Here is a 27,551-nt window from a genome sequence, read left to right as displayed (position 1 = left end):
TTTCCCAGATTGATCTGGGCTAGCAGGGAACTGCTGCCTTTAAGGCGTTTTATGCAGGCTTCATGGGGACGCAAGAGAGACCCCAGCCTCCCTGCTGTGGTTTGCTGGGCTTGTTGGGGAGGCTGATTCTGGTGGGGGCGGTCGAGTTGAATGATTTGGACAGGCTTCGGGTGCAGAAGCACCAGTGTTGCACTCTTGTTTCCCTCGTGTTTGACCTCAGGAGGGACTTAATAGCTCCATGCCTCAGTTTCCCCTTCATTCATGTATTCAGCACATGTATAAGGAGCCCCTACTTTATTGGCCCAGGCTCTGTCTTCCTCATTCCCAGCCTCATGAGCAGAAAGGGCCTGCAGCCTCATGCGCTTGCTGCAAATCCCTCCCTGTCCGTCCCTTCCCCTGGCGGCTAGCCCTCAGTTTCCCTCAGGCACCCACTGAGGTGGCCTGTGATCAGAGGACCCTGGTGAAAGGCAGGGGCTCCGCCACCTGCCTGCTAATCCACAGGTCTCTTTGCTCTAGATTTACAGACTGGAAATGGAAGAAAACCAGCTGAAGAACGAAATGCAAGACGCAAAGGATCAGAATGAGCTGTTAGAATTCAGAGTGCTAGAACTCGAAGTAAGAGACTCTATCTGTTGTAAACTCTCAAATGGAGCAGACATTCTCTTTGAACCCAAACTGAAATTCATGTAAAGCTCCCAGATGTTTTCAAGCATGTGTAAAGGGGACATGTGATAGTTTCTTTCTTTCTTTCTTTCTTTCTTTCTTTTTTTTTTTTTAAATCTGTATGTTCAGAATAATTTCACTGCCTTAATATGTTCTGGAGAGAATGCTCACTGAAGTCTATGGACATGTACCAGAGCTAATATATTTATTGCCTACGGCTTGTTTTGCACTTAATAAAATAATTTGTTTTTGCAATAGTTTGCCTTTTTTATTTGTGTTTCATTTCCATAACTACTTCTTTCCTGCATGCATAGTCACCGGGTACGCATTCTGCAAACCCAGGCAGAAGCACTGTTGCAATTAATAACACACCTTTTTAAGTGATCTTGCATGCAGCAAATCTCACCTTTTGAAATAGCAGAGTCTGACCTGGCCAGCAATTGACTCTATAATGTGTTTAATGCCAGTTTGGGCCTATTTTCTATTTACCAAGGTAAACACAAGGTAAGTAAAGACAGGGTAGAAGGATGTATTTGCATAGGCGTTTAAGAAAACTAGTTATATTGCTCAAACTCTTCCATCCAGCAAATGCAGACCCAGGCATCACAGCAATATTGGACTAAAGAAATTATTATTTATAACTCAAACTGCAACTCAAAACTACTGGAGGGAGATTGATTGCTGTTCACATGTAGAAATCATGCTCCTTCAGCAACTTCCCCAATGCACCCAGTGGGATTCAGTGAAAGAATATTATCATTATTACTTCCAACTGAAATCTTGCCTCGGGTGTGTTACTGTATTGCCTTGCTCCCATGGTATTTCATAACCCTTTTTGTTTCTGTTTAAAAATCATTGGCATTTTGAACATCACTTAAGTTTGTGATGAGTTTCTATAAGCACTTGTGACGCGGCTCTGCTGTCTCTCAGCTGAAACCTCTGCATGTATGACACCGTCAGTCAAAGTGAGCACCTTCGCAGTGTTTGTGGCTTCTCTGATTTTGTTTTCTCCTCCTGGCTTGAGTTAAAATTCTGTCTGCATTAGGACTTCCCATCTGTACCTTGTCGTGTTACAGGGATGGTGGCCAGAGTATCTCTCAGTCCCAAGTGCCACTGTGTTACTCAGCTCTTGCTTGAACATGACACGAGTATTGTATTTGTGTAGCATGATTGGAAGTAACATGAGGTCATTGTTAATCCTTCTGCTGCTATAGAAAATCTTTCCCAAGTCTTTGTTTTGAGTCTTTCTCACGAGAATTCCATAAGCACTGCCCAGTTTACTGGAATTTTCTTTAATTATCTCCACCATCCTTCAGAGCCATCAGAAACCAGTTTTCTGATATTAGTTCATGTAAAATATGAGCTTTTGGGGCCACCTTTCCTATGGAGACTCCATTTAAGTAAATTTGCGGGTAGAAAGGCATCTGTGGAACGGAACCATCATGAATTTTGTTCTTCTTGGCTAATAAGGGAAATAAGGTTTTCTATCTGGACTGGTTCAAACCTAGGTCAGCCAGGTTGAGGCTTCATGGAAATTGATTGAATTAGCGCCCCCCGCCTTCAACTTCACCCAAGGTTGTCCTCTTAAGACCTGCCGTCTAAATTTGTGTTCATCTCGGTTACATTCCTTAGTTGAATTATTTTAGAAGCTCATTGGTTCCGTAGCTAAATTCTACTGGAGTGGTCCAAAACATGTTATTTTTATCTTACTGTACCTTCTATCAAATATAAGCAATTTGATTTAAAGGTGAAATTTGAAAAGGTCTTCTCTGCTGCCCCCGTGACCGATGTGTCTGTTGCTGAGGGTTTAAAGTCAGCTCTGTATAGGAACCGTGTCTGGGACCAGGGCACTGTTCTGCCGCTGTGCTTTAGCCCTGTAAGTAATTAGGTTTCTCCTGTCCTTTTTAACAGCTTGTCACTTTATGTATGATTAATAAGGACTTCTTCTGGGAAAATGCTCTCTTTCCTTCCTTAGTAGTTGAGATTTGACTATAAACCTGAGGCAGCAGTAGAATGACCATTGGTTGTGTTAGTGTGGTTCAACAAAATGTGGAAATGGAGCCGGCAGCTGATACTGAAAAGACCAGGAAGCCAGGGTTTGGGTCCTGGCCCTGCCCTGGTGTGGGGCCTCAGACTCAGTCCACAGAATGACAGCAGTGACACCCCTGCCTCGTGGGGCTATGTGAGGATTAAACAGGATAATGATGTGCCTGGCGCAGAATAACCCACCATAGTCAGTGGCTTTTGTTATCCATTCAAATTTAGTGCAATTCATTTTATTAAATTTTGTAATTCTGCAACTTCATGGGTTTTGATCTTGCAACAGATAAACTCACGTAACCGTTTCTTCCTAGCCAAATAGGTAAGAAGTGAACACATTTCCAAAGAAGACCTACTGTGTGGAAAGGCGTGAAAACGTCGTATTTCACGGATGAGGCCACTGTAGTCCGAATGTGCCCTTTAGTAACACCTTTGCCAGCTGGAATTCGTTGCTTTTTGCTGAGAAACGTGGGAAAATGGCAAGTGGTAAATAATCCAACCAAGTTCTGTTTTTAAACCGAATCTTTTCCCCAGGAGAGAGAGCGGAGGTCGCCAGCATTTAACCTCCAAATCACCACGTTCCCCGAGAACAACAGCAGCGCTCTCCAGCTGTTCTGTCACCAGGAAGGAGTTAAGGTAGCGTGCTTGGGGGGTGCCTCCGCCAGACCGACAGCCAAGGGCTTGCTCAAATGCCAGGCTCAGTTGTAAAGGGGGATTGTGTCCTCGTGCCAGGGATAGAATTGGTTTCCATGAGATACCCCTTGTCCCTTCACTGGATGTTGAAAATCATAGATTGTTTATTTTTTAAAGGGTCACCAAATGTTACTTTATTTTGACCCATGTCTTTAAAAGAGCAGAGACTTGGGAAGTAGCCTTGAGTGCAGACCCCAGCTTTGCCACTGCCCTGGCCTGGCCTGAAAACTTCTTAGTCTCAGCCTCTTTGCTGTGAAATCCAAATGGCAATACCCATACCATGGCGCAGGGGCAACGACGAAATTTGATAATGACTGAATGACGTAAAGTGCCCAGCACAAGTCCTGGCACGCAGTAAGTGCTGTGCAGTTGGTGGCTATGGTGGCTGTGACGGCCCAGTGTTTGCCCTGTGCCTGGAGCCCTGCTAGGCCCCATGGGCAGTGTGTTTCTGACCCACATGATTTCATGGGCCTTTCTAGAAAGCAGTGTTTGCACTGCTGTAAAACTCGGCAAATAAGCAACAGTCACGTTTTACCCCCTCACTCCCCAGAGGAGCAGCTGGGTGCCAGCTCTGCCCTGCCGCGGGTATAACAAGGAAAGAAAGAGCGTGGTGTCTTGCCAAGAGCAAAGGTCATGGCACTAGAAATTGGTGTGGATGGTCTTTGCAGCTCACACAAAAATGAACGTTGGAAATCTTTTCCAGGATGTGAATATTTCTGAACTTATGAAGAAATTAGATATCCTTGGCGATAACGGGGTAACTATGCGCGATCGGTTTCTGGTTTCGTGTTCTTGTTTGATCCGGGTGTATTCTGTGTGACTTTTCTTTTGTTTTTTATTTTTCTCTGATGTAAGAGATCTAATAAGGACAATGTAAGGCTTTTGTATGGCCGTGTTCCTGTGTGGGGGGTTGGGTCTGCATTTGTCAGAAGTGGGTTCCAAAGTGAGGTTGTCCTTATGGCCCGTGCGTATAAGGGGCAAAAAGCCTGCTAACTATTATCCAGAAAGAAGGTGGAATCACTCGAGATCGCTGAAATCAGAAAGTGATGTTTTTGCCTTCCTAAAAGATTGGCTTAACCGAGGCCCTGTTTCTCAAGGGCATAGTGCCACTCCACACAATGTCCGCAGCCAGGAGAGGGAGCTGATTCTTGGGGTGCAGCCCAGAGAGGACCTATTCAGGGTGCTTGGTGCTGACTGTCTGCACGTGGATTTGGGGTCCAGTGTAAAACGCCCTTGCCCATTTTTGTGTTTTAGAATTTGAGAAATGAAGAGCAGGTTGCAATTATCCAAGCTGGAACTGTGCTTGCCCTGTGTGAAAAGGTAGAACCCAGCGACATCTCTGTGCTCACACTGTCCTGGCTCCCAGCACCATACAAGAAACTCTACATTGGCGCCTCGCTTTGCGTGGGGAGCATGCGTTTGGTCGGCCTGCGTCTGCATGTGCACATATGCATGCCTTCTCGTGTACTGAGGAGAGTCGCACGTGCTCATTGTGGAAAACCCAGAGGCGCAGGAGGGAATAAAAACCCTGCCGAGGAAACAACCTGCCACGTTTGGTGTATTTCCTCCTGGAAATATTCCCTCTTGCCCATTTTTGCTGTTAACTTAGTTGAAATCATACTTGACATTGGGTTTTCATCCCCCTTCATGACGCCCCCCATGTCCTTTGAAATGGTTCACAAACATCTGTCTACCGTCCCCACCTCATTCCACCGAGCAGTCACACCCTGAGTGATGTAGTCATCCCTCAGCGGTTAGAGATCTGGGCTGTTTCTACCTTTTTTCTTTCCACCGTCGTGCAGTGGTGAACATTTTTACACGTAACTTTCTATCTGCATTTTAAAATACATCCATAGGCTAGATCTAGAAGTGGAATCGTTGGGCCAAGTGACAAGAACATTCGTAAGGGCTTTGGCATTGCCAGAACAGTTTCCAGGAAAGTGGCAGCAATGGCCCTTCCACCTGTGGCCTCACACGTCGCCGGTTTCATGCTGGGCACGGCATGTTCCCACCGAAAAGCACTTTGCCAGCTGCATAGGTGGAAAACCACGTGATGCCATTGTTTTAACTTTTATTTATTTGGGTGCAGGTGAAGCTGAGCTTTCTGATGTGCATCATCTATTTCCTTCTTCCTTGTGAATTGTAACTGCACTTCTTTTGAGAATTTTCCATTAAGTTTGTTCATCCATCCATCCATCCATCCGCTCACTCAACAAATACGTATTTGTTGTAATTGTTTTTCTTACTTCTCTGCATGCTTTACATATTGAAGATACTAACCTTTTGACCTATTTTTTAAAAATACATGCCTGATTTGTTTGCCTTTTACATTGGTTTAGGATGGTTTAGAAACAGCCCAACTCTTTATCTAGCCCTGTTGAAGACCTTTTCCTTTCAAAGCACATGAGTTAAACTTTAAAATGCTATTTTTATAATGATGAGATCTTAACAATCTTAGTCGGGATTTGTTCCAGAACCTTTGGGCGGGCGTTTAAAATATAAACCCTTTTCTTCCCTGAGCATCTGCCCATTCCCCACAATCAAGTAGAGAGCCCTGAGCAGACTGAAGGCCAAACCTTGCCCAAGGTCACACGGTTAGGAAGTGGCGACACAGGACTGATGGAGCTGGCTTTCTCCTGCTCCCGTCAGGTCACCTGGCTGAGCCTGCTTCCCCAGGTGAGCGTGGGGGGTGATGATTCACACTCGCTGGCTGGTGGGCTGGTCAGGCACAGGCGACTGGTACATGGTGGGGCACAGGGGACATATTCAGAACATCCCTTTCGTCAGCAAAACCAAATGTGGTTGTCTACCCTCCTGCAACAGTGCTCTGTTCAGTGTTCCCTATAGTGCTGATTAAATACGAACGACTCAGTCTATTCAGCATCCACTCGAACACTTACTGAGAGGGCGGGCCTCCGAGTACTAAGCGCGGAGCACAGCCTTGGAGGCTGCGGAGACGCTGTGTCCGCCTGCTCCCGCCTCGGTGTCAGGGAGGCCCCCCCTGGCGGGGGTCTCGGCCCCACCACTTGCCAGCTGCAGGGGTTCTGGTAGGTTAGTCACTCCATCTCCCTGAGCCACTCGACTGAGCGTCCTGGTGCCTTGCAGGGTTAGTATCAGGAGTCAGGACACCAGGTATTTAAATGGAACCAAACCAAACATGGCCACCTGGTTAAATTGAGCACTTGGGGCCACACTTGGTTCCTGCAGGTGCTCAGTCAATGCTTGTGGACCAGGTGAGGCAAGAGCGGGAATCTGCCCGTAACTCAGGATGGGCGGTTGCAGTGGGGCTGGGGCGGGGGCGCTGGTGGGGTGCTGTCTCTGGTCTCCAGAGTTTCCCCAGGGGCCAGGGCAGCAGATGGCAGGAGGTTCTTGGCCTCGGTGAGAGCTGCCTTCTGCAAGGTGCTGCATCCTCCCCCCGAGCCCTTCCTGGCACACTGTCCCCATGCCCGACAGACAGCAGGTTTCCAGGCCCACACCTTAGGTCCTCAGTGCTGCCATCTTGCCAGCATCCGAGCAAGACGAGCATCTCCCTTTCATGGCTGAGAAAATGGGGCGTGCCTGGTGGCACTGTCTGCTTTGACCCTGCCTGCCTGTCAGCTTCCCACCTCCCACCTCCGCTGCTGCCTCTCTGCGCCGACCACCAGAACCTCGCCAGGCTTTGTGCCCTGTAGGCCAGAGAGCTGTGCTGGCCACCTGGCCGCTCCTCACAGACTCCAGGAGGGTGTGCGGGGCCCTGACTCTGCGCCTGGTGTGGAAGGCCCGCTCCCGTCTGGGACAGTCTTTAGGGACCGGATGACACCAGCTGTTCCTCAGATCGGGTTCTGGCCGACATAAAGGTCAGATAAGCCTGGGGGTTGCGGCACATCTTCCCCTGCTTAGAGGGAGTGTTGGTCCTGAGCGCGCTCCTCAGGGACAAAGTGGGCCACCGTGCAGGCTGGGAACTGGGCCAGCAGGACGCCCTGAGAACGTGGCAGGACAGCTAGGGGGTTCCAACAGTCCACTCAGCCTGGGACCGAAGGCTTTCCTGGGACATGGGAATTTCAGTGCTAAAGCAGGGATGTTCACGGGCACACAGGGACAAGCTAGTCACCCTAGAGCTGACAGGCACTCCACGAAAGCTTGCAGAGGGGCCTGGGGCCCCTGCAACGTCACTGCCAGAGGAGATTTGCTTAAGGACTCAGTCGACCCCTGCTCCACCAAATATACCTTATTTTAAAAAATTGCCATACAATAAAATTGTTATTCAGTACTGGCACCTGAACAAACCGAAGTCAACTTCGATGTTCTCTTAGAAGCACAAAGCTGCTTTCTTAGCGAGTAAGGGAAGTTAGGGATGGCCTGAGGTGTTCCTGCAATGATACTGCTGCAAACAGCCTCTCCCCCGGGTGCATGCCTTCCTCCTCACCGCCCGGGGAAGCCCTTCGCAGCCTTGAGGGCACAGGCAAACAAGCTGTCCCCATCTTGGCACCCCTCAGACCCGCTCTGGGTAGCCGAGTACAGGGGCGGGGACCAGGCCTTGCTCCCCCGGGCCCGTGGCGCGTGCCCCACAGAGAAGCTGAACCATAGACATTTTAGGGTTGTGCCTCGTCATTCGTCATACCTCTTCTCTCAAGTTCAAAACCAGCTGAGAAATAGACACGGACTCAGAGAGGTGGCAATGTGTTTAAGTCCGGGTTCTTGGGGGCAACAACAGATTGGAGAATGCGGCACAGGCTTGCGGCCACAGTCAGACTTTCTAATTGTTGGCACCTCGTCGGGGCCTTGGGACCCTCCCTGCAGGGAGAAGAGGGAGATACCACTAGCCGAGGGGGATCTGGGCCCCGGCCCTGAGCAGCCCTGGCGTGGGGTGCAGGGAGCTGCCTCTGCCCTACAGCCCGAAAGAGGAAGCCAGCTCCCCCTCTCTGCCCCTGCCCCAGACCCCTGTCCTGGGGTGGGCAGAACCGTGGGCAGTGAGCGACTCCCGGGAGTGCTTGGGGCTCCATAAAAACCTGGCCGACCCTCTGATGTTAAATTTGCTACCTCCCGTGGCCCAGAGGCTCACGGCCAGCTCCCTCTGCTCTCGATTGCTGAAAAGCACTTGCCAAGTTTATTTTTTATATGCCTAATATACATATATTTTTAAACAACAACAAAAAAACTCGACACCATGTTCTACAGAAATGGCCCTGAGAGCAGCTTGTTACGATTCAAAATTGAAATTTTTCCCCATTTTAATTTTATCCATTTTATGACTACTTGCATTAGGATATTAAAAATGAAATATTTTTAATTCCCCATCAAAAATCTGCTCATCTATTTCTAAGAACCCGCAATCCTCTCTTAGCGATGTTTGAGGAAAGGCGGCGTGGGTGCCTGCTGCTGGCCGGGACCCCACGCGAGGGGCCAAGTCCACTTCGACGTGAGGGAGGAGCCTCTGGTGGAGCAACGCTTGTCCCTCCGTGGAGCCAGCACCCGCCTGCGCCAGACCTCCGCGCCCTCGCAGCCTCCTCACCCCACAAGTGTCTGTGAGGCACCTGCTGTTGCCAGCCCCTGGGCTAAGCAAGGGCGTTCAACAGAATGAGTCAGATGTGGTCCCCACCTCTGGGGACTGGTAGGGGAGGGCAGCACAGTGGCACCTGCCAGGTAAGTGCCATGACAAGGCATTCTCAAGATGGCTGGCATGGGTATCCCTAGACAGCAGCTTACCCCATGGACCCAGGAAGCAGGGCAGGCTTCCTGGAGGAGGTGACAGCTAACTCAGGGCCTGAAGGCTGAGTGATGCTAGCTCAGTAGAGCCCCCAGGCTGAGGCTGGGGCTGGGAGAGGTAGGGGTGCTCCCGGCAGAGTGGATAGGTGCACGGGCCCTGAGGTGAAGGAAGGCTTGGCTTGTGGGAGGAGCCACACGCAGTTCAGGATGACCAGAGCCCGGTTTGGGGCAGGGAGGGGACAGTGATGAGTCTGGGGCCTTGTCCTTGTTGCCAGGAGCAAGGGATGTCCTTGGAAGGCTCCAGACAGGAGCAGGAAGTTCCATGAGTAGATGCACGTTTTCGATAGAATGAGCTGGCTGGGGTAGAGCAGGATTTGGGGTGGGGGGAGTGTCAGACATGAGCCCAGGGGTGGCAGTGGGGAGGGTGGGCGGTGGCAGATGTGGGAAAGGGGAGGAGCCGGAGCCAGTGCAGGCAGTGGAGGGAAGGGAGGGGCCCAGGGCTCATCCCCACCTGGGGACCTGGGAGGCCAGCGGCCCTGGAGCGAGATGTGCAGGACAGGGCGTGGCCTGGGAAGCCCCGGGCAGGAGGGCGACATTTCAGAGGGCAGGGGAGGGTGGGACCCCAGGGAGGGCTGAGCGTGGGGGAAGGCTAAGGGCAGGTGGCCTTGGAGGATAGGAGCTGCCACCAGAGGAAGAGGAAAACAAAGAGGAAACGAGGAGTGAGAGGGGCCAAGGGAGCCTGGGGCTGCTGCTTCAGCAGCGAGGCGGTCGGAGATGCTGTCTGTTCCTGTGGGCAGACCCGGACACCCTTGCTACCTGTGATGCCCCCGCCCCTCCCCACGGTCGGCCCCCTGTGCTATGGCTGTCTCCCCTCTCGAAGGTGGGCTCCTCACAAAGACGCACCACAGGCCTGCACCTGCCTCCGTGCTCGCCGCCGGCCCAGACCCAGAAGCAACGTGGGCAGACCCCCAACCCCTCCTGCCGCTTGGGTGCACGCCCCCCAGGCGACCTGCACCCCCAGCACTGCGGCCTTGCGCCCTGGCACACACTCCCCTCCCAGGCATGATCCCACCTCCTCTCACCACGCACCGGGCACCGGGCTGTTCGGACTGGCCCGTGCTGGAGGGATGAGGGCAGTGGCTTCAGCGTCCTGCAGGCTGGTTCAAAATCCCCGTTCCCCACCGTGTGACCTTGGACAAGTTACTTAACTCGGCCTCCATGTCTTGACCTTCAAAATGGGGGAGACGCCGTCTACTCCCAGGGCAGTCAGGAGAGGGTCAGATGAGGTGTCCTGCTTGAAGCATCAGCGCAGCGTAGGCACTTGGTGATGTCAGCGGCTCGCGCGCTCACTCACTCTGCCGTCAGCTCCAAATACACTTGCTCGAGGCTGTCCATGCTCACGTCCAGCCAGGCCCTGAATCCACACTCCACGCCACGGACACGTCACTGGACATGTCCCCCCACCCCTATGATGACCTGCACATGTAGGCCTGTGCACGCACACGCCACCACGCTGTGCACGTGAACAGATGTGTGTGTGGCAATGCCCCAGGCCACCCTTGCACAGACATCTGTTGTTGATGCAGCTGATCTGTTCAGACGATGAGACTGCAGATCCCGACGGGTGCGGCTCTCACCTGCTGCACCCCTTGCTGTCCCTGCTGTCTCCTAGTGGCTGAAGCAGATAGAAGGAACCGAGGCAGCCCTGACCCAGAAGATGCTTGACCTGGAGAAGGAGAAGGTAAAAGACTTGACCACCTGGGGCTGGGGGAGAGTTCGGATAAGTTGCATTTCAGAAAGGCTTTGCACGTATTTCCATAATTAGTTATCTGCACACATTTCTAAATTTCGCTTTTGCCTCGGTGGTTGTTCTGAGTGGTTCTCATCCATTTACTTACTCTTTGATTCACTCACTTATTAATTTAATTCATATTTTGGGAGCCTCTGTTGTGTCCCAGGCGCCATGCCAGGGTTAGAGGGTTAGCAATGAACACCGGGGTCCCTGCTGCGAGGGGCGCTCACAGGCACGTGGGGTCATGTGCTCGTGAGCCCGAGAGAGTGCAGTTCCAGGACGTTAGGAGAGACACAGCCGTGCTACAGGGGAGCTTGACCAGTGGCTCTAGGGACACACAGACAGGGCTCAAATCTTTGCAGTCCACGGGAGCTTGGGAAACTGGACCTGAGTCTCCTCGTTGATAACTGGGGGTCCCAGCACGCCCTGCTGGGTTGTGGGAGGAGAGATGCATAACCGGCTCTGCACAGTGCTTGGCACCTTGGGCACCTGGTAAGTGGGGGTGGTGGTTATTCACTGGGGCTTCAGGTGCTGGCGATGGTGGAAGATAGTCACTGGGGCTGTGGGTATATCGGGGGAGCCATTTTACCTGCATGGGGAGGTCAGAGAGGCTTCCCAGAAGATGCGGTTCTTGAGTTGTCAAAGACCTATTTGAATTCTTCAAGTAGAAATGGGAGGTGAAGGAAGAAGGTAGAAGGAATAGCATAGGCCCGGAAGCAGTATGTGGTATGGAAAGAGCCCTGGACTGGCACCAGAAGGCCTGGGCTGTCTACGGCCACACCACCGCGACCGCACCCGATCCCATCTGACCTCGGAAGCTAAGTAGGGTCCGGCCCGGTCAGTACTTGGATGGGCAGAAGGCCTGGGCTTCTAGTCCCACCTCTGCCACCATTGAACTGTGGCATCCAGGACAAGGCTTTGGTCCTCTCTGGCCTTCTGTTTCCTCATCTATAAAATGAAGTGGCTGCAGTAGATGAACTATAACCCCAAAACCCTCCAATCAGTATTAGAGAAAGATTTGCACTGGGAGAGAGCATGCTTGCAGGAGTTAGGGAGTAACCTGGGGGTGAGGGAGGCAGGGAGAAGTGTGTGGCAGTGAGACCAGTCCGGAGGTGGGTGATGCAGTTTGAGGGGTAACGATTGAGACTGTGTTCAGGGGCCATCAGGGTGTGACAAGGGGACCCTAGAAGGAATCCTGAGATGTGGGCTTGGGTTCAACCTGGCTCCTTCATTGTAGTGAGGCCTCTAAGAGGAAGGGGAGCAGGAAGGGCTCGGGCAGTGTGGACCATGGCTCCCAGGTGTGGCTGTGAAGGAAGCCCCAGTCAGTGAGGCTCCTGCTGGGATGTCCAGAGGGGAGCAGGCAGGGAAGAGCGTACCATCCCTTCTCACCCGAGCGTCCCCAGGGCGGTGACACTGCTGCTCTCTAGAGAAGGTGAGTAGTTAGTTGGCTTTGGAGAGCCGCGCTGTCGCAGGTTCTCGTGCTGACCATCGTCCCTGACGGGCGCCTCCCTCTCTCTCAGGACCTGTTCAGCAGGCAGAAGGGCTACCTGGAGGAGGAGCTGGACTACAGGAAGCAGGCCCTCGACCAGGCTTACCTGGTAGGACCGGAAGTGGGTTTGACGCTTTAGCTCTTTAACTCCACAGTAGAGGCTGCTTTTTCCTTCAGGGCTGAAACTGCATTTAGGGTCCTCCCCAGGCCATGCGGGCATGATAAAAATGCCATCTCCATGCTGCAGCTGGAATGACCATACCCACTGTCACTTTTTCCAAATCGATCACGATTTTAAAAATATTCAAAATTCCTTTGGTGATTTTCTTAGACATGCTTATTAAATTCTAGTAATTGTTTGAGATGAACGGGAAGAAACAGTCTTTCTGATAGGTCTGTTTATACTTAAATATTCATTTATTTGTACTGAAAGTTGTCCCGAATTGAGTTTTCCTATAAATAGGAAAAAGAGCTAGTCACAAAGGAACAGAGAGGTAAAGCAATGAGATGACACCAGATGACTGTCAGAACAAAAGTGACAGTTACGAAGTCCTATCCTATGCAATGTCGTGTTTCGGTCACAAAATTGGTGCTGGGCTTCCTGGTGATCAAAGTACAGTGGGACGATGTTCAGGTTCACATGTCCTCATGCTCAAAGCCAAGTGCTCTGGCACTGGGAGAGGTTCTCCCATGGGGGTGGCGGGTGTTGAGTGAGATAATGCACATTTCCAGGTGTCCCCCGGCAGAGAATTTAGACTTCAACTCTGCTTCTTATACGGACAGGCTAGGGTAGTATACAAAGTCTTGAGCAAATCTTTTCCCAGATCATTTGTAGTTAAAATCATTTTACAAAATGGGTTTGCACCTAAGAAATGCAGAATCATTAAACTAAAAAAGAACTTTCAAGCCCTAGTTTCCATGAGAGGCTCCAGGAAGACAGAGAGCAGGCAGCCTGGGCTTAGTGCAAATGGACAGGAGGTTCCAGAGGCGGGTCCACGTCGCAGACCCTGGGCCCTGTCGGGGCTCTGAGACTTGAATCCCATGGGGCCAGGAGCAGGGGATGTGGAGGATCAGAATGGATTAAGCCTTATCAAGACACGACATTTTCCCTCTCCGTTGTTACTTATGGGCTCGTGACATTTCAACAGTGTTGAGGGCAATTAACAAATGAAAACATTTTTATCTATACTCTGGTCCATCTTTTGCCCTCTTTAATCTTTTTGGTTTTCTTTGATTTCAGCCAGGGTTGGTCCTTTTGCAAACATCCCAAAGAACAGGTTGTCCCAGTCACACGACCCTGCCTTCCCCTACCATTTCCCAAAAAACTCTGAAGAATGCAATTTCAGGAGATGTTACAGAAACTTGGGGCCCCCCAAAAGGGTGGTGTAATAGAATCAGTTTGGAAAACTCTTGCGGGCTTTTGGGGTCCTTGATATGCTAAAGGATGGGTTGAGACTCCAAGAGGAACGTGAGCAAGCAGTTTGCCAAGTTCGCTGGGTCTTGGGACCCTGTCTTCAAGGAACATCTTGCAGAACTGGTGTTTCACAAACACATTTGGGGATGCCTTGGGGTGCACCCTTCCTTTGTGTAGGTGGCATCTGCAGGAAGGCCTGAGGGATTGTCAGGGTGCTGGTTCTGAGAGGAGACCCCTCTGGGTACTGGTGCTGCCTCCATGTAGAAGCTGCATTGACGTCCAAAAAATGTCCCAAAGCGTCCCAGTGGGTTTCACACGACTAGATAGGAGTTCTGACGTGGCACTAGATGATTAGGAATGGTCAGGGGAGTAAGACACTCGGAGAGGTTGGCTGGACAGCTGGTGCCAGATGCAAGCCCGTGTTCCTTTGCCATGCAGCAGACTGAGAACTGAGTGAGGCGGGGCTGGAGCTTCCAGAATTGGGTAGCGGGTTTCCATCTGGAAGCTGGCCACATGGGGGTCTCCTAGGAGCTCAGCTGCTGGATGGGGAGGGGTGAGCCAGCAGGCACCAGCGAGCTTCTGCCCCACGTGAGCCCACATGGGACCCACAGTGCTGCCTGTAGCCAGGCTCCAGCCTTCTGATCGGGAGCAACCGCCGGGGCAGCAGAGGCAAAGGTGGTAAAGCCTATTGGTTAAAATCAGTCTGGCCCAAGACGTCTGGGAGCCCAGGAGGGAGTTAGAGCAGCTGCTGAAGCCAGAGGGGACTGGAGGAGCAGGTGGCCATGACAGGGTTGCGGGTTAACCCTGCCTCAGTGGCAGTTTCTGTCCACACTGCTGTATCATCCATGGATCCTTTAAAGAGAAGTAGCTGCTCTTCAGTAAGCGATGTGGGTGGGGATTTAGGGAGGCAGAAGAGGAAATAATTCTCTTTTGTCCCTAGATATCTTTATAAGGTAACTAAATTTAAGTGTTTTGCTGTGAAGTTGAGAAGTAACATTCCTCTAAGGTGGAACTTTCACGAGGACTGACCACTAATGGCCCATTCGGCTTTGCTAACAGAGGGTGTCTTGCTGGGGGCGGTGATTAGAGCTCTTTGCTTTGGCCTGAAGTTGCATTGCTAGCGCAGCTGAAAACCAAGTGTGTGCAAATTGAGACATATTTTCCCATTGGTTCCCATGACAACAGGGGAGGTTTGTTCCCAAACCTCCTGAGGAGAGTAAAGCGGAAACCAAAGGTAAAATGAAAACCAGGCGGATCAAACCTCTGTTTGAGGCGCACATTTTAAGGGGAGGCTATGATTATTTCTGCTTCTTGCCCTTGTCGCCCCTTGTACAGAGCAGGGGCGTCCGGGTTTAACAGAGCAAAAAATGCTCTCGATAACATGTACCCAGGGCCAAGGGACACCTGTACTGCCTGCCCTGGGGCTGTTCGTCACTCCGCGTGGCCCCTGTGTGCCCCACTCCCTCCTGGTGGTCACTGGCCCACTCTTTGTCACCTTCACCTATCTGTGTGATTTGGGCCGCTCAGAAAATCCAGGACCTGGAGGCCACGCTGTACACGGCGCTGCAGCAGGAGCCGGGGCGGAAGGCGGGCGAGGCGCTGAGCGAGGGCCAGCGCGAGGACCTGCAGGCGGCCGTGGAGAAGGTGCGCAGGCAGATCCTGCGGCAGAGCCGCGAGTTCGACAGCCAGATCCTGCGGGAGCGCATGGAGCTGCTGCAGCAGGCCCAGCAGGTAGGGGCGCCCCTCCCGCCCCCGCCCACGCACCCCCACTGCCCCGTGGGCGCCAGCGCCTCTGAGGGGCCCCTGGGGGTCCCAGGCGTGCTCTGCAGAGAGGGGCAGCAAAGCAAGTTTCTGTGAAGCAAGATCCGTTCCCTCATTGGTTCCCTCATCCCTCGGGTGTCTCCCTCCCCGGCAGGGGACGTCGGGCGGGGGCCTTGGACATGACAGACGCAGTGAAGCAGGGAAACAAATCAGCTCTCCCCTCGGCCCCTCCGGCCCCTCCTCCAGCACCGGCAGCACCCCCAGTCTGTCACAGCCGGATGCCTGCAGCCAGGAGGTGTGGGCTGGACGTTTCGCTTTTTAGCTGCATTTTGGGATGATGGCTAATTTGAGGATTGGGCTTAGAAGCAATGCCAGTTGTAATTCCGAAAACCTAAATCTCTTCGAAGCTTTGGTGTCCTAAGCGAGTTTCATGTGCTTCTGTGCACATGGGGAGCGAAGCTTCAAGACTCCTGAGTGACAAGGAAAGAAGAGCGGTACACAGGGCACTCACCATGTGTGGGGCAGTGGTTCCCTGCACTGCAGACACTTTATCTTGTGGCGTCCCTGGGCGGGGGTGGGGCGCATTTTCCAGATGAGACAACTGAGTCTTGGGGAGGTTAACCCGTGTGCCTGAAGATCACCCAGCGAGTAAGGAATCCTACCAGTGGGGAAGGACCTATATTACTGGTGGAAGGGATGTCACAGAAGGAAAAAACCAGGCGGTGGGGCGGGTAGAGAGACAGAGAGAGGTTGATTTATTTTAAGGAATTGGTTCGCGCAATTGTAGAGGCTTAGCAAGTCCGAAGTCTGCAGGGCAGGCTGGCAGGCTGGAAACCCAGGGAAGAGATACAGGCCGAGTCCAGACGCTGTCTGCTAGCCGCACCCCTCCTCCTTGGGACGTCATTCTTTCTCTCAAGGCCTCAACTGATTGAATGAAGCCCACCCACATTGGGGAGGGTCATCTGGTTTACTAAGAGTCTACTGATTTAGATGTTTATCTTATCTGAAAAATATCTTTATGGAAACACCTAGAATAATGTTTGACCAAGTATCTGGGTACTGTGGCTTAGCCAAGTTGACACATAAAACTAACCATTGCCATCATCAAAGGGGAAGAGCATTCCAGGCAGCAGAGGAGCATGGTGTGGTCAGCTTAGTGGAGCAAAGTGGCTGAAAACATAGACCTGCACCGCGTGGCCTGGCTTTGACCTCTGGCTATCCCACTTATTAGCCATGTGGCCTTGGACAAATCACTCAACCTCTCTGGGCCTCAGTTTCCTCATGAGGATGTGATGATGCCTGCCTCATGGGGACACAGCAAGGTTTAGGTGACCGCTGCATGTCGAATGCTCTGACTAGTGCAGGCTGCTGTGCCCTTTGCGGGGTGCAGACTGCAGGTAGCTGGAGCAGGAGCGGGAGCAGGCCGAGTGTTAGCAGCGGCGTGGGCTTGCATCTAATGCCCGGCACGCGGCCCCCCCTGCAGGACTTGTTGCCTGCACGGGTAGTGAATAAGGGACGGATTTTGTGTTCAGGAAATCCAGTTCAAAGAAGAGCAACACTTGTGTGTTTGAACCAAAAAAACCATTACTTCACCTGAGGATTCACATCACGGGGGATGCGCTGCATGTGGTGGCCTGCGCAGAACACGCGATGGCCAGCGAACACCCTGAAGACACAGGCAGTGCCACGTTCAGCTGTGACTCCTGGAAAAGCCGTTTATGGCACATGCTGTGAAATGAGCTCAGGATCTGAGTGATTAAAAAGGTGCAAAAAGCAAGGCAAGATGGTCGTCTCCCTGCTCGGCAGTCTGAGGACTTGCATCCCTTAAAGAAAAAAGTCATTTAAACACTGTGTGCAAGTGTTTTGGTGCATTTGTGTAAAATCATATGGGACAAATCCCTTCCTTTTGTAGTTCTCTCAGAATCTATGTAGTAAATTGTAGGGGGAAGATTGACCCATAGGTTAATCAGGACTGAGATTTGCTTTTCCGTTATCTTTGGGTCATTTTCAAATTAGTTGAGAATTTTCCTGGAGGTAATTCGTAGATAGCCTTCCTCCCACTGAATATTAAAACTGCCCTCATCTCGCTTTTATCAAGACACACTGACATGTGCGCATAAGCCAAAGTCAATAAATTCATTCAAGAATGCACTACTCTGAGGCTCTAATGAGATACGACGTGCGAACCAGTTAGCCGGGTGCACGGTAGGTGTTCAGAAAAGGAAGCCTCTTTACGTAATGACACGTGGACTTCAGCTCCCGAGGTGGTGTGCTGTCCGCCTGGCCACTCCAAGTGTGCTCCTCATGCCTTACTGTGGCGTGTCGGAAACGCAGGGTCTCGGTCCCGCCCTAGACCTGCTGAGTGAGATGCCGCACTCACCAAGATCCCCAGATGATTTCTGCGCAATTAAAGTTGTTAAACTTTAGTTAGTCTTATGGATACATGGCTGTGAGTTACAGAGAGGTGTGAGGGTTTCATTATCCTTTTGGTTTTGTAGGAAAATGAATTCTCATTCCTTCTCCCCTTCCACCTCCCCCATCTCCCTGACCAAAGCCAGGTAGGTCCCTGCTTCATCACACCAGGCAGCGGAATCCAGGGGAAGGTGTTCCGGCTCCTCCCTGCTCTGAGCTCGACTCCGGACCTGTCGCAGGGCTCTGCCTTCCCTGGCCTTGGTTTCTTTGTGTGAGCAGCTCCAGCTCCAGGCATTACCTTGAGGGTCCCATTTCACCCTGCAGGTGGAAAGGCTTGGCCAGGCTCTCCCAGTGTGACTGAGCAGGCCGTGATGTGGGCTGCCCCTCGCTGTCCCTCCCTGCTGGGGGCCACATGCATGTGGCAGCAGCAGGAGGCAGGGTTCCCTGGCCAGCATCTTGCTGCCTTCATAAAAGATGCACAGACTTCACTGAATGTTTCCTTTAACAGAATTTCCTGCGGGTGGGTCACCTAGGTGTGATTCCTGGCCAGGGGGAGGACAGGATGCTGCTGCCGCCTCCCACCTTCCTTCCACAGCTGTGTACCGAGCATCTGGCTCAGGAGGTCTGGGGCAGGGCCTGAGAGCCTGCATTTCTAAAGGTCTCAGCGTCATGCCAGTGCCACTGGCGTGGCATGCTGAGCCACGCTTGGAGTGGCCAGGGGGACTGCACACTACCTTGGGAATTGCAACAGCTGTGTACTGAGCACCTGCCGTGTGCCAGGCACGGCTCTGGCCCCTGGGAACGGAGCAGCGAACAGGGTGTCACGGTATGTGCTTATGCTCTAGTGAGGGTACGGGCAGTGCCCATATAAATATTGAGAATGTCAGAAAGGGGCAAAGGCTAAAGTGATGTGAGGTGGTGAGCTGTCCAGCTACCTGGCGGAGACAACAGCAGGCACAAAGGCCATGCGGTGGGAACAGGTTTACTGTGCTTGAGGAAATGCTTTACATTTTTTTAACAGCTGTAATTTTCAAAAGAGTTTATTATTCATGTTTTGCAATTGTTTGCAGATTGCTATAATTTAATACTTATAGTCTTCAGAAATCTGGTATCTTCAAAAGAATATTGCGAAACCTACATTTTTTTCCCCAAAAGGGAGGCATTCAAACGTGCATTGCAGTGATTTTTCCCCTCCAGGAACATAAAAAAATAGTGTTTTAAAGTTATGTGTGGAAAGCTATGATGTAGTGTTAGCAGCCCAGGCGGGTTTGAATTCATATTCTGTCCCCACTTATGTGTAATCTGGGGCAAGTTCTTCATTCTGTGAAATACACAAAGTACACATCTCAGAGGGTCGTGTCAGTGGAGAAGTCTCTGTCGCAAAGTAAACACTCGGTGAGTATTAGCGAACTTTTGCTGCACTTGGCCTTTCCGACCCACCACAACCTTGCCCGTGTCTCCTGTCCCCTCTATAGTAACAACAACGCCGAACATTCATCCGTTCAACCCACGCAACACGGCGTAACGTGGCGCAGTGCAGCACAGCCCGGTGTCCTGGCCGTGTGCTCCCCGTTTCCGCTCTGGCCCGAGCGCAGGCTGCCTGCTTTGGGCGGGGTGACCTTCCCAGTTTGCCAGGACGTCACTGTGGTCTTTTGCCTCCCATCCACAGAATCCAGTGCCGCCTGTTGCCTGGCCCCAGCTGGCATTCGGGGTTTCCAGCCCTGTTAATGAAGGGGAAAGAGGATGCGAAAAATCCATTAGCTGATGGCAACTTTCCCAGAAGAATGATTCTGCGCTTTCGCAAAACATTCTGCCTGAGCGAAACTGGAGTCAAACCGCTGGTATCAGCCCTCTGTGTCTGACCCTCTCTGAGGGTTTCAGTGACACTGCTCTTACGCCCTAGCCCCAGGTGGCCTGTGGGGACATCTGCCGGGATGGTGCACGATTGCAATACCCTCCCCACTTTCTCTGTCGCTGCAGAAGCCTTCCTGACACACAGCACCACACCATCACCCGCCACCCCTCCCGCCCCTGGCCCTCGCTGGCTCCCCAGTGCCCCGGGTTGCTTAGCCTGACTGCAGAGCCCTCCTGGCGGCCCATTCCGATCCCGCAGCTGCACTGTCCGCCTCTCTCAAGAGATTCCCCCACTCAACATCGTGCCACTGCTTTGTGCTTTGTTCTGAATTTTTCTCATGTCCATGTACCAAGCACTGTTCTAGGTGCTGGAGCACAGCAGTGAGCAAAGTCTTTGCTCTCAGGAAGCTTATATGCCAGTGCAGGGAGACAGACGGGGCCAGCATGTAGAAGGGGCCTGATATGTGTTGGTTGAATGGAACTCAACCAGCCCTGTGAGTATAGATTGCTGATGCAGTTTCACAGGTGAGGAGAGCGAGGCCCAGAGAGGGTAAGCAGCTCACCCAAGGTCACATAGCCAGGAAGCAGAGCTGAGATGTGAATCTGGGTCATGAGAAATTGTTAACCACTTCCCTCTGGTTCCTGGTGCCCAAGTTCTGTGAAAGCGGTAGAGCCTGACACTAAGGTCACAAAGCGCTTTCCCACAGGTCCCACTTCACTCTAGGTCTGAGGGTCGCGCGGCTGTTACAGAAGAGTGGTTTGAGCACAGAGAGATCCTATAACTGGCCCAAAGTCCCACAGCTAGGATGTTTGGGTCCCAGAACCCAGGCTGCCACCCTGCCCCGAGAGGGCTGTGGGGCAGCTGCTGCCACTGCCAGACTGAGTCACACACAGCTTCCCACGGGGGAGAGAGGATAGAAAGCACTGGTGTTTCAAACTAGTTCACGGAGTGCCTCCTCGGTGCCAAGCTCTGCCGAACCAGGGTCGCAGACCCGAGAGTCTTTTTTCTGCCTCCCTCAGGCCAGTCCTTTCTGTTCTGCTGCCATTGTGATCTTCCTGAAGTCAGTAGCTCATCATTTCCCTGCTTAAAACCTTTACTGCCCCCCACAGCGGGCCAAACCTGTGAGCACCCCATGGGGATGTTCCAGACCCTCCAAGCTCTGCCCTTCGCCCTCCACCCCCAGGCCACTTGGCATCCTGCATGCACCGTTCTCGCTGCTGGGAATTCCCTTACCCTCCCTTGCGTGCGGCAAACTGTTAGTGCTGTAGGTCCCAGCAGGGTCCAGTGCCTCCTCTGGGTCTCGCAGCCCACGGCCCAATCCCTCCCCCTCCTCACATCTCTCAGCGTGAGACCTTCCCTGAACACCCGTCCCTACCCCCACCCCTTCTTGATTTCTCTACGACATTCTCATTCAACTGATTTCCTATTGTTTGTGTACTGCCATTGTCTGAACCCTAGCTGGGCTTTAAGTTCTGCAAGGGTAGGGAAGTTGTCTTTCTCCCTGGGACTAAAATAGGCCCAGGCACATTGAACCATATTCACCACGTGCGTGAAGTACCTACAGCAGTGGTTCCCAAAGTGGGTCCCCAGACCAGCAGCATCCACATCACCTGGGGACTTGCTGGAGGTGCCCCTTCTCAGGTCCCACGCCAGACCTGCTGGGTCAGAAACTCTGGGCATGGGGCCCAGCCATCAGCATTTAAGCCAGCCCCCTGGGTGACGCTGGCTAGCAAGTATGAGAATCACTGCTCTACAGAATGCACAGGAGGCTTCTGTGGGCCCGAGTGGGCCCGTGGAGGCCGCGTGTTTCACTCTTGCTGGCACGGGTCCCAGCCTTCCCGCCTCATGGCATCCTCTCAGTGAAGGAAGTCTCCATCCACAGGCTGCAGCCAACCGGGCAGTTCCCTGGGGGCACCCACACTGGAGGGACTGGGAAGCCCTACTGGGCACATGACAAACTGGAAAAGGTGGAATCTGCCAGGTTCCCAAACCACCCAGGCGCGTGGGTGTGTCGAGGGGAGCTCAGCAGGTGTAGCGCCAAGTAGGGTGACCAACTGTCCCGGTTCGCCTGGGACTGAGGGGTTTTCTGGGACTTGGGACTTTCAGTGCTAACATCAGGAAAGTGCCGGGCAAATCGAGACAGTTGGTCATCCTGGCACCTAGTGCCGAGTGGGGGTCTAAGATGGCGGCACCAGCATACACTTCCCCTGCCCTCCCCCTCACTCCCCCCAGCTCCCAGGCTGCAGCTAAATAAATCTTGGACAAATATGTGACTTGGTGTCACATTAAATCCATGCTCTTTATTAGCCTGCCCAGGGTGCCTACATGTTTTGGTCTAGTCTTGATGTTTATGTTTTCAAAAGATCCTATCTTAAAAGTGTACACTGCATAATTCTATTTCCATGAATTACAAGAACAGGCACAATCCATCATTCGTGGTAGAAGTCAGAACAGAGTTCCTTTGTGGGCGGGGGGGTTGACTGAAGCAGGGCCAGGGCCTCCTGGGTGCTGGGGTGTCCTGTGTCTCGTTTGGTGGTGGTGACCCAAGAGTGTGCTCATATAAACACTCACGGAGCTCCCCTCTTAGTGCCCGTATCCTTTACTGCTTCTGTGCTAGACCAGAATGAAAAATGAAGAATGAGGTTTTGAACCTGGAAAACTTACTTTTTCTGATTTATACCCTGATGTGTTTCAGAGAGTCCGAGAGCTGGAGGACAAATTGGAACTCCAGAAGCGGCACCTGAAGGAACTGGAGGAAAAGGTAGGTGGTTGGAGCCCTGCCCGTCCGTGTGCTTTCCTTCCAGGAGACATCAGTGCGGAACATTGTTTTCCCTGCTGCCAGTGTCTTAATGTCCAAAGAACAGGCTCTGTCTCAGCCCTCCCTTCTCTGCCCTTCTCCAAAATCAGCACCTCCAAGAAATCAGTATCTCCTCCAAATTCCTTTCTGGTAAAGACATTGCCTTCTCAACTGCTGTCGAAAATTCTGCTGTGTGGGGTCAACTCTGTGTCTCTGTGTGTGTGTGTGTGTGTGTGTGTCTGTGTGTCTTTCACAAAAGCCCTCCTGAATCCTGCTACTGCGACCTCACTAGGAAGAATAAGGTGCCCTTGTTTTTTGAGGGATGCATCAGGCTAGACTGCGACGAGGCTGGCGGCATCCCCAAGGTGTGGGGACTAGTTATTTCCCATGGACGCGTTCATGTTCAATGCCTTCTGTACGCCCCAGGCCAGTTGTGTGCTCTTGGAAGACGCAGTTTCTTCTGTCCCAGGGGACATGAGACTGGCCTCTCACTGGCCTTTTGGGTGTGTCCTGCCCAGCCTCATTTATCTCTCTACCATGACAACCATTTTATGGGTGAGGAAACTGAGGCAGAGATAGACGGGGACACTTGTCCGTGGTTCCACAGCTAGGAAGGGATGACTGGGGTCTTCACGAACGCTGTAGCCACCCTACCTGTGTCCCCAACCACACGCCGCTGATGTGGGCAGACACGAGTCTTGCTCAGGTGCGTGTGGGGCAGCACCACCACCAGGTCTCCCCGTCCTCTGCCTGTGCCTGGTGGCTGTGAGTCCCAGACGACTGGGCGCAGGTGCCGTCCGTCTCTTCACGCGGACAGGTCCTGCCACAGGACAGGGCGTCAGCAAATGTTCGTGGAATGAATACACAAACGATCGTAGATGAGTACAGAGGAAAAGCATAATTGCATGTTTTGTGTTACAGAGGTAAGTCCAGTGTGGGAACGAGGTGAAGGGTCACTGACCCTGTCCCATGTGCCCGAGGAGGGGCCCCCGCATGAACCCTAAAGGGCAGTATGGTGTCAGCCCTGGAAAGAAGAGACGGAGGGCATTTCTAGGCTTCGTGGGGCTGAGGCCTTGTGAGAAAGGAAGCCGACTCACTCCAGGGACAAACCAGGGCCGGAGTCACCGGAGTCACCAGAAGTCACCAGAAGGCAGATTTCAGGGCTGTCCAAAAATGGGAGGACAGCCTTCCCCATCCTGGAGGAAACACATGCAACATGCTGAGAGAGAGAGGGTTAGGATTCCACATTCTCCCATGACAGTCGGCTGCCATGCGGGCCACGTCACCTGCCCACCCCCGCCCAGAGCCCCTGGGCCTCGCCGGCTTGCACGGTGGCTGGAGGGTCTGCACGCGGAACTGGCTCTCTGGCCAGTTCCTGCTGCTTTCGCGGGAACCTTAGTCTAAGCTGATTCCTCGAGTTCCCCTCTGCCGGATGCCCACTGCCCCCCACAAACTCCCAGGGGAATTTTGAGGACCCAGGGGGATCTCAAGTATCATTCAGTTTAAGAATTTCTTGGGACATAAGCTGGCTTTGCGGACAGATGAGTCCAGGCTCCCCTCTGGCCCTGCCTAGCTGGGCCCCGAGAGCCTGGAGGCCATGCCTCTGCGCCAGGCCCCAGTGCTTGTGCCCACCTGCAGCCAGGAGGGAGGCCCTGGCTCCTTGGGTGTTTGTGAGGATTGGATCAGGTCAAGGTTATGAAAGTTCTTAGCCCAAGGTAGGGTGGATAGGCCTCCAGGGCTGGTTCTTCCTACCTTCCCGTCTCCCAGGGAGCTTTACGACTTCCATTGGTGAAATGGGTCACAGAGTCAGATGTGACAGAAGAAAGGTTTCCAGCACGACCGCAATTGTTCTTGCTGACTGCAATGTTGGAAGCCAGGTCAGAGAGGCACACAGATAACACAACGCTGGCTGCACCCCCAGCAGCGGAGAATAGCTGGGAAATGCTTGAATCGTCTTTCTGGCTCCTTTCTACTCTTTTCTCCGAGCCAATGTTTGTAGACTGCTCTGTCTCCTTTTGTCACAGCAGGGAGTTGCAAAGGCTGGCGTGCAGAGCAGGAGGGGTTGGCTGGGATGGACGCCGGGTTAGGTCTGCAGGGCCAGAGACATTCCAAGATGGCTGCACGTACCTTCGTGTCCTTGTGGCACTGCTGGCCTGTGACGGTGGGAAGTGACTCCAGCCACCACTGTCAGGGGCTCATTGGTCCCTTTGTTGCAGCCAGAAACTCTTTCCTGGTACAGCCCACTGAGTGGTCTTGGCAAGTCATCCCCTTCCAGGCCTCAGTTTCCTCATGTAGCGGATGAAGGGCTGTGTGACACCCCAGGCCCCTTCTAATTCTAACTTCCAGTGACCCTAACTCTTGTTTAGAAGCCGATGGCTATTCTTTTGAACTTTACTTTTTTAAATAAATAATATAGGGGAGATATTACCTTGTTTTAGGGGAAAAAACCCAAGGATGACTTTCAAAATATGATGTTTAAATATGTTTCACCTAATGACTACAAATTCTCTTTGGACAAACCAAGTCCTGGATAAGTTAAGAAAAAAAATTAAGTTAAGAAAAAAAATTCTACTTTTAAGTTGATGTGTAGTTTTTCCTTTCTTTGAGGACATTTTTTCCCCTGCTACTTTTTTTTTTCTTTTTAAAAGTAGACTAATAAAGGCTGGGCGCGGTGGCTCACGCCTGTAATCCTAGCTCTCTGGGAGGCCGAAGCAGGAGGATCGCTTGAGCCCAGGAGTTTGAGGTTGCTGTGAGCGAGGATGATGCCACGGCACTCTAGCCTGGGCAACACAGTGAGACTCTGTCTCAAAAAAAAAAAAAAAGTAGACTAATGAAATGACACAAAACGTTTTAAACAGTGGATGTCTTGGTGGAAAGAACCCCGGCAGGGGTGTTGTCGGAGGAAGGGCCGTGTGTCTGCAAGTTAGACGGGGTGACCTGGGTGGGTGCTTCGGACTCCTGGTGTGCACGCCTTGCCCTGGTCTTCAGCGGGAGCCACTTGCCATGACTGTCTATTTATCCGTCCTGCCTGGGCTCTGCAGCACCGAAACGCGCGGGTCCGCAGCAGGGTCTCCCTGTCTGAGTTGGCCGGCCGCGTGGGGAGTGCCGCGGGGTAACCTGCCGGGCGTAGACGGGCTTCCCAGGCGCAGTCAGCCCCGGAGCCTGTTCGCTTTCGCTTCTCTCCCCAGACCTGACCCCGTGTCACAGTTCTTGTAAAATGCTGTCATTGAATTCCATACTACATATCTTACATCTTTTTTTCTTTTTTCTTTTCTTTTCCTCATTTTCTTTTGGTCTTATTTTATAGTTTTTGTTCCTTTTTTTGTTTTTCTCACTAGCATTCATTCTGTGGCCTTGATGACTTCCGTGAGCCAAGAACTCGGGTTGGTACCCTTTCCTTTTCACTGCTAAAATGACAATTTCCTGAAAAAGGAGGATTCCTCCCAATCTCTGACTGTGACGTTCCTTGTGGAAGGTGGCCCCGGGTCCGGGTGTCCTGGGTTCCTGAGGAGTTCTGCCCTTCGGAGGGAGAGCAGGAACGCTCTGTGGATAAGACTCTGCCGTGCAGTTTCATTCTGCAGAGGGGCTTCTGTTTTATTCCAAAGTTTCTTTCTAGTCTGGCTTCAGTCCCTGGTGTTCGCTGTTGCCTCGTGACCAGTAAATCCTCTGTAGGGGTCTGGAGCGAGTGGCTTCCAGGACCAGGGACCGCAGAGCAGGTGGTTGATGGGTGCAGGGCCCACGACTCCAGAGCACACTGACCTGCAAACCGCCCAGGGGGCCTGTGCAGAAAGCCACCCAGCTCCCTGCCCCTGGCCCCAACTCTGTGCCTGGTTTGATGCCCTCGCTGTACTCAGGGACTCCAGAGTGAAGCCAGCCCCAGCTGGCCCTGCCCTGACCACTGGGCTCTGTGTGTTCGCGGGACCCAGCGCCCACCCTGAGTCTCACTGTGGCATGTAGCACCCCCCATGTTCTCCCTGTTGTGAGTGCCCATCTCAGGGCTGGGGTCAGCTGGGACCCTAGGCTCTAGAGTTCTGCCCCTGAATCCAGCCCAGGGCAAGGGGATCAGCCCATCCCTCAGCTTGGGGGATGCCCGCTGTGCCCACCAGCTGCCTAGATCCCTTGGGCTGGGCTCTGATGCTGGGCCCCTGCCTCTCATCTATAAGGGCTTTGGTCCGATATCTTCTGCCCCAGTGCCTGGGCCAGAACCGGACATGTAGGAGATACTCATTCAATGTTTGTGAAATGGATAAAGGAATGACCTCAGGTCTTAGAGGACAATTCACACTCAGTCCCACCCGTTTAGAGGTGGGGGCGGCCACAGGGGTTTGGGTGGGTTTTGGAGGACAGGGGATCCCAACCCTGCTGCTGCTGCTTCCCTGGACAGTGGGGGAAGGTCTCGGGGGCTCAGTCGGAGCTTCAGGACAGCAGTGGGGGAGGGGAAGGTAAGCCAAGGGCTCCTCTAGCCACTTTAACCCTTGCTTCTTGTGTCATTTCAAATTATCTTTTAACCTTACAGGATAAAAAAAAGAGTTCATGGAACAAACTGAGTCCCTACGGCAACCCCAACCCCATTAAAACCAAAATTCAACAGCGAAACAAATTATTCAAAAGCCCAGAGACTGCAAACAGAATTCACATATATTTGACAACAGCTTTAAGGGGAGGCCTTTTGGACATATGGCTGGGTCCTGGCTAGCCCGAGGGGTAAGAACTCTGCAGGGACGATGGGGATTTTATCAAACTCGGAGCCACATTCGTGTCCCAACTGTGGCACCTTCAAGAGTCCAAGGGGGCAGAGACATGAATTCCAGGAAACTAAGTGCAATTACCAGAAACCAAGGGATCAGAGAGCCACTGTGCTGTCCTTGTCTCCATGCCTCGTGCCTCCCCTGGCCGCAGTGTGCGTGCCCAGCTGGACACAGACACTGTCTCTGCCCTGTGTACATAAAT

At 52.5% G+C, this 27,551-nt stretch overlaps 1 protein-coding gene across 1 annotated transcript in view; it reads left to right on the top strand.

The window, feature by feature from the left end:
* JAKMIP1 (janus kinase and microtubule interacting protein 1) overlaps nt 1-25,988 on the top strand; it is a 73,258-nt gene extending 47,270 nt beyond the window's left edge. The window contains exons 11-19 of the mRNA XM_012662842.1: nt 517-615; nt 3,238-3,339; nt 4,100-4,153; nt 4,651-4,716; nt 10,754-10,822; nt 12,394-12,471; nt 15,304-15,507; nt 22,500-22,565; nt 25,909-25,988. Of these exons, the coding sequence (XP_012518296.1) occupies nt 517-615; nt 3,238-3,339; nt 4,100-4,153; nt 4,651-4,716; nt 10,754-10,822; nt 12,394-12,471; nt 15,304-15,507; nt 22,500-22,565; nt 25,909-25,959 (789 nt within the window). The 3' untranslated portion in view covers nt 25,960-25,988. The remainder of the gene's footprint in view (nt 1-516; nt 616-3,237; nt 3,340-4,099; nt 4,154-4,650; nt 4,717-10,753; nt 10,823-12,393; nt 12,472-15,303; nt 15,508-22,499; nt 22,566-25,908) is intronic.
* Nucleotides 25,989-27,551: the final 1,563 nt, after the last annotated feature.

The sequence above is a fragment of the Propithecus coquereli genome, unplaced genomic scaffold, assembly GCF_000956105.1.
Source record: "Propithecus coquereli isolate 6110/MARCELLA unplaced genomic scaffold, Pcoq_1.0 Scaffold785, whole genome shotgun sequence".
Classification (NCBI taxonomy): domain Eukaryota; kingdom Metazoa; phylum Chordata; class Mammalia; order Primates; family Indriidae; genus Propithecus; species Propithecus coquereli.
The sequence above is the reverse complement of the archived record's forward strand: the minus strand, read 5'-3'. Positions and strand labels throughout refer to the sequence as shown.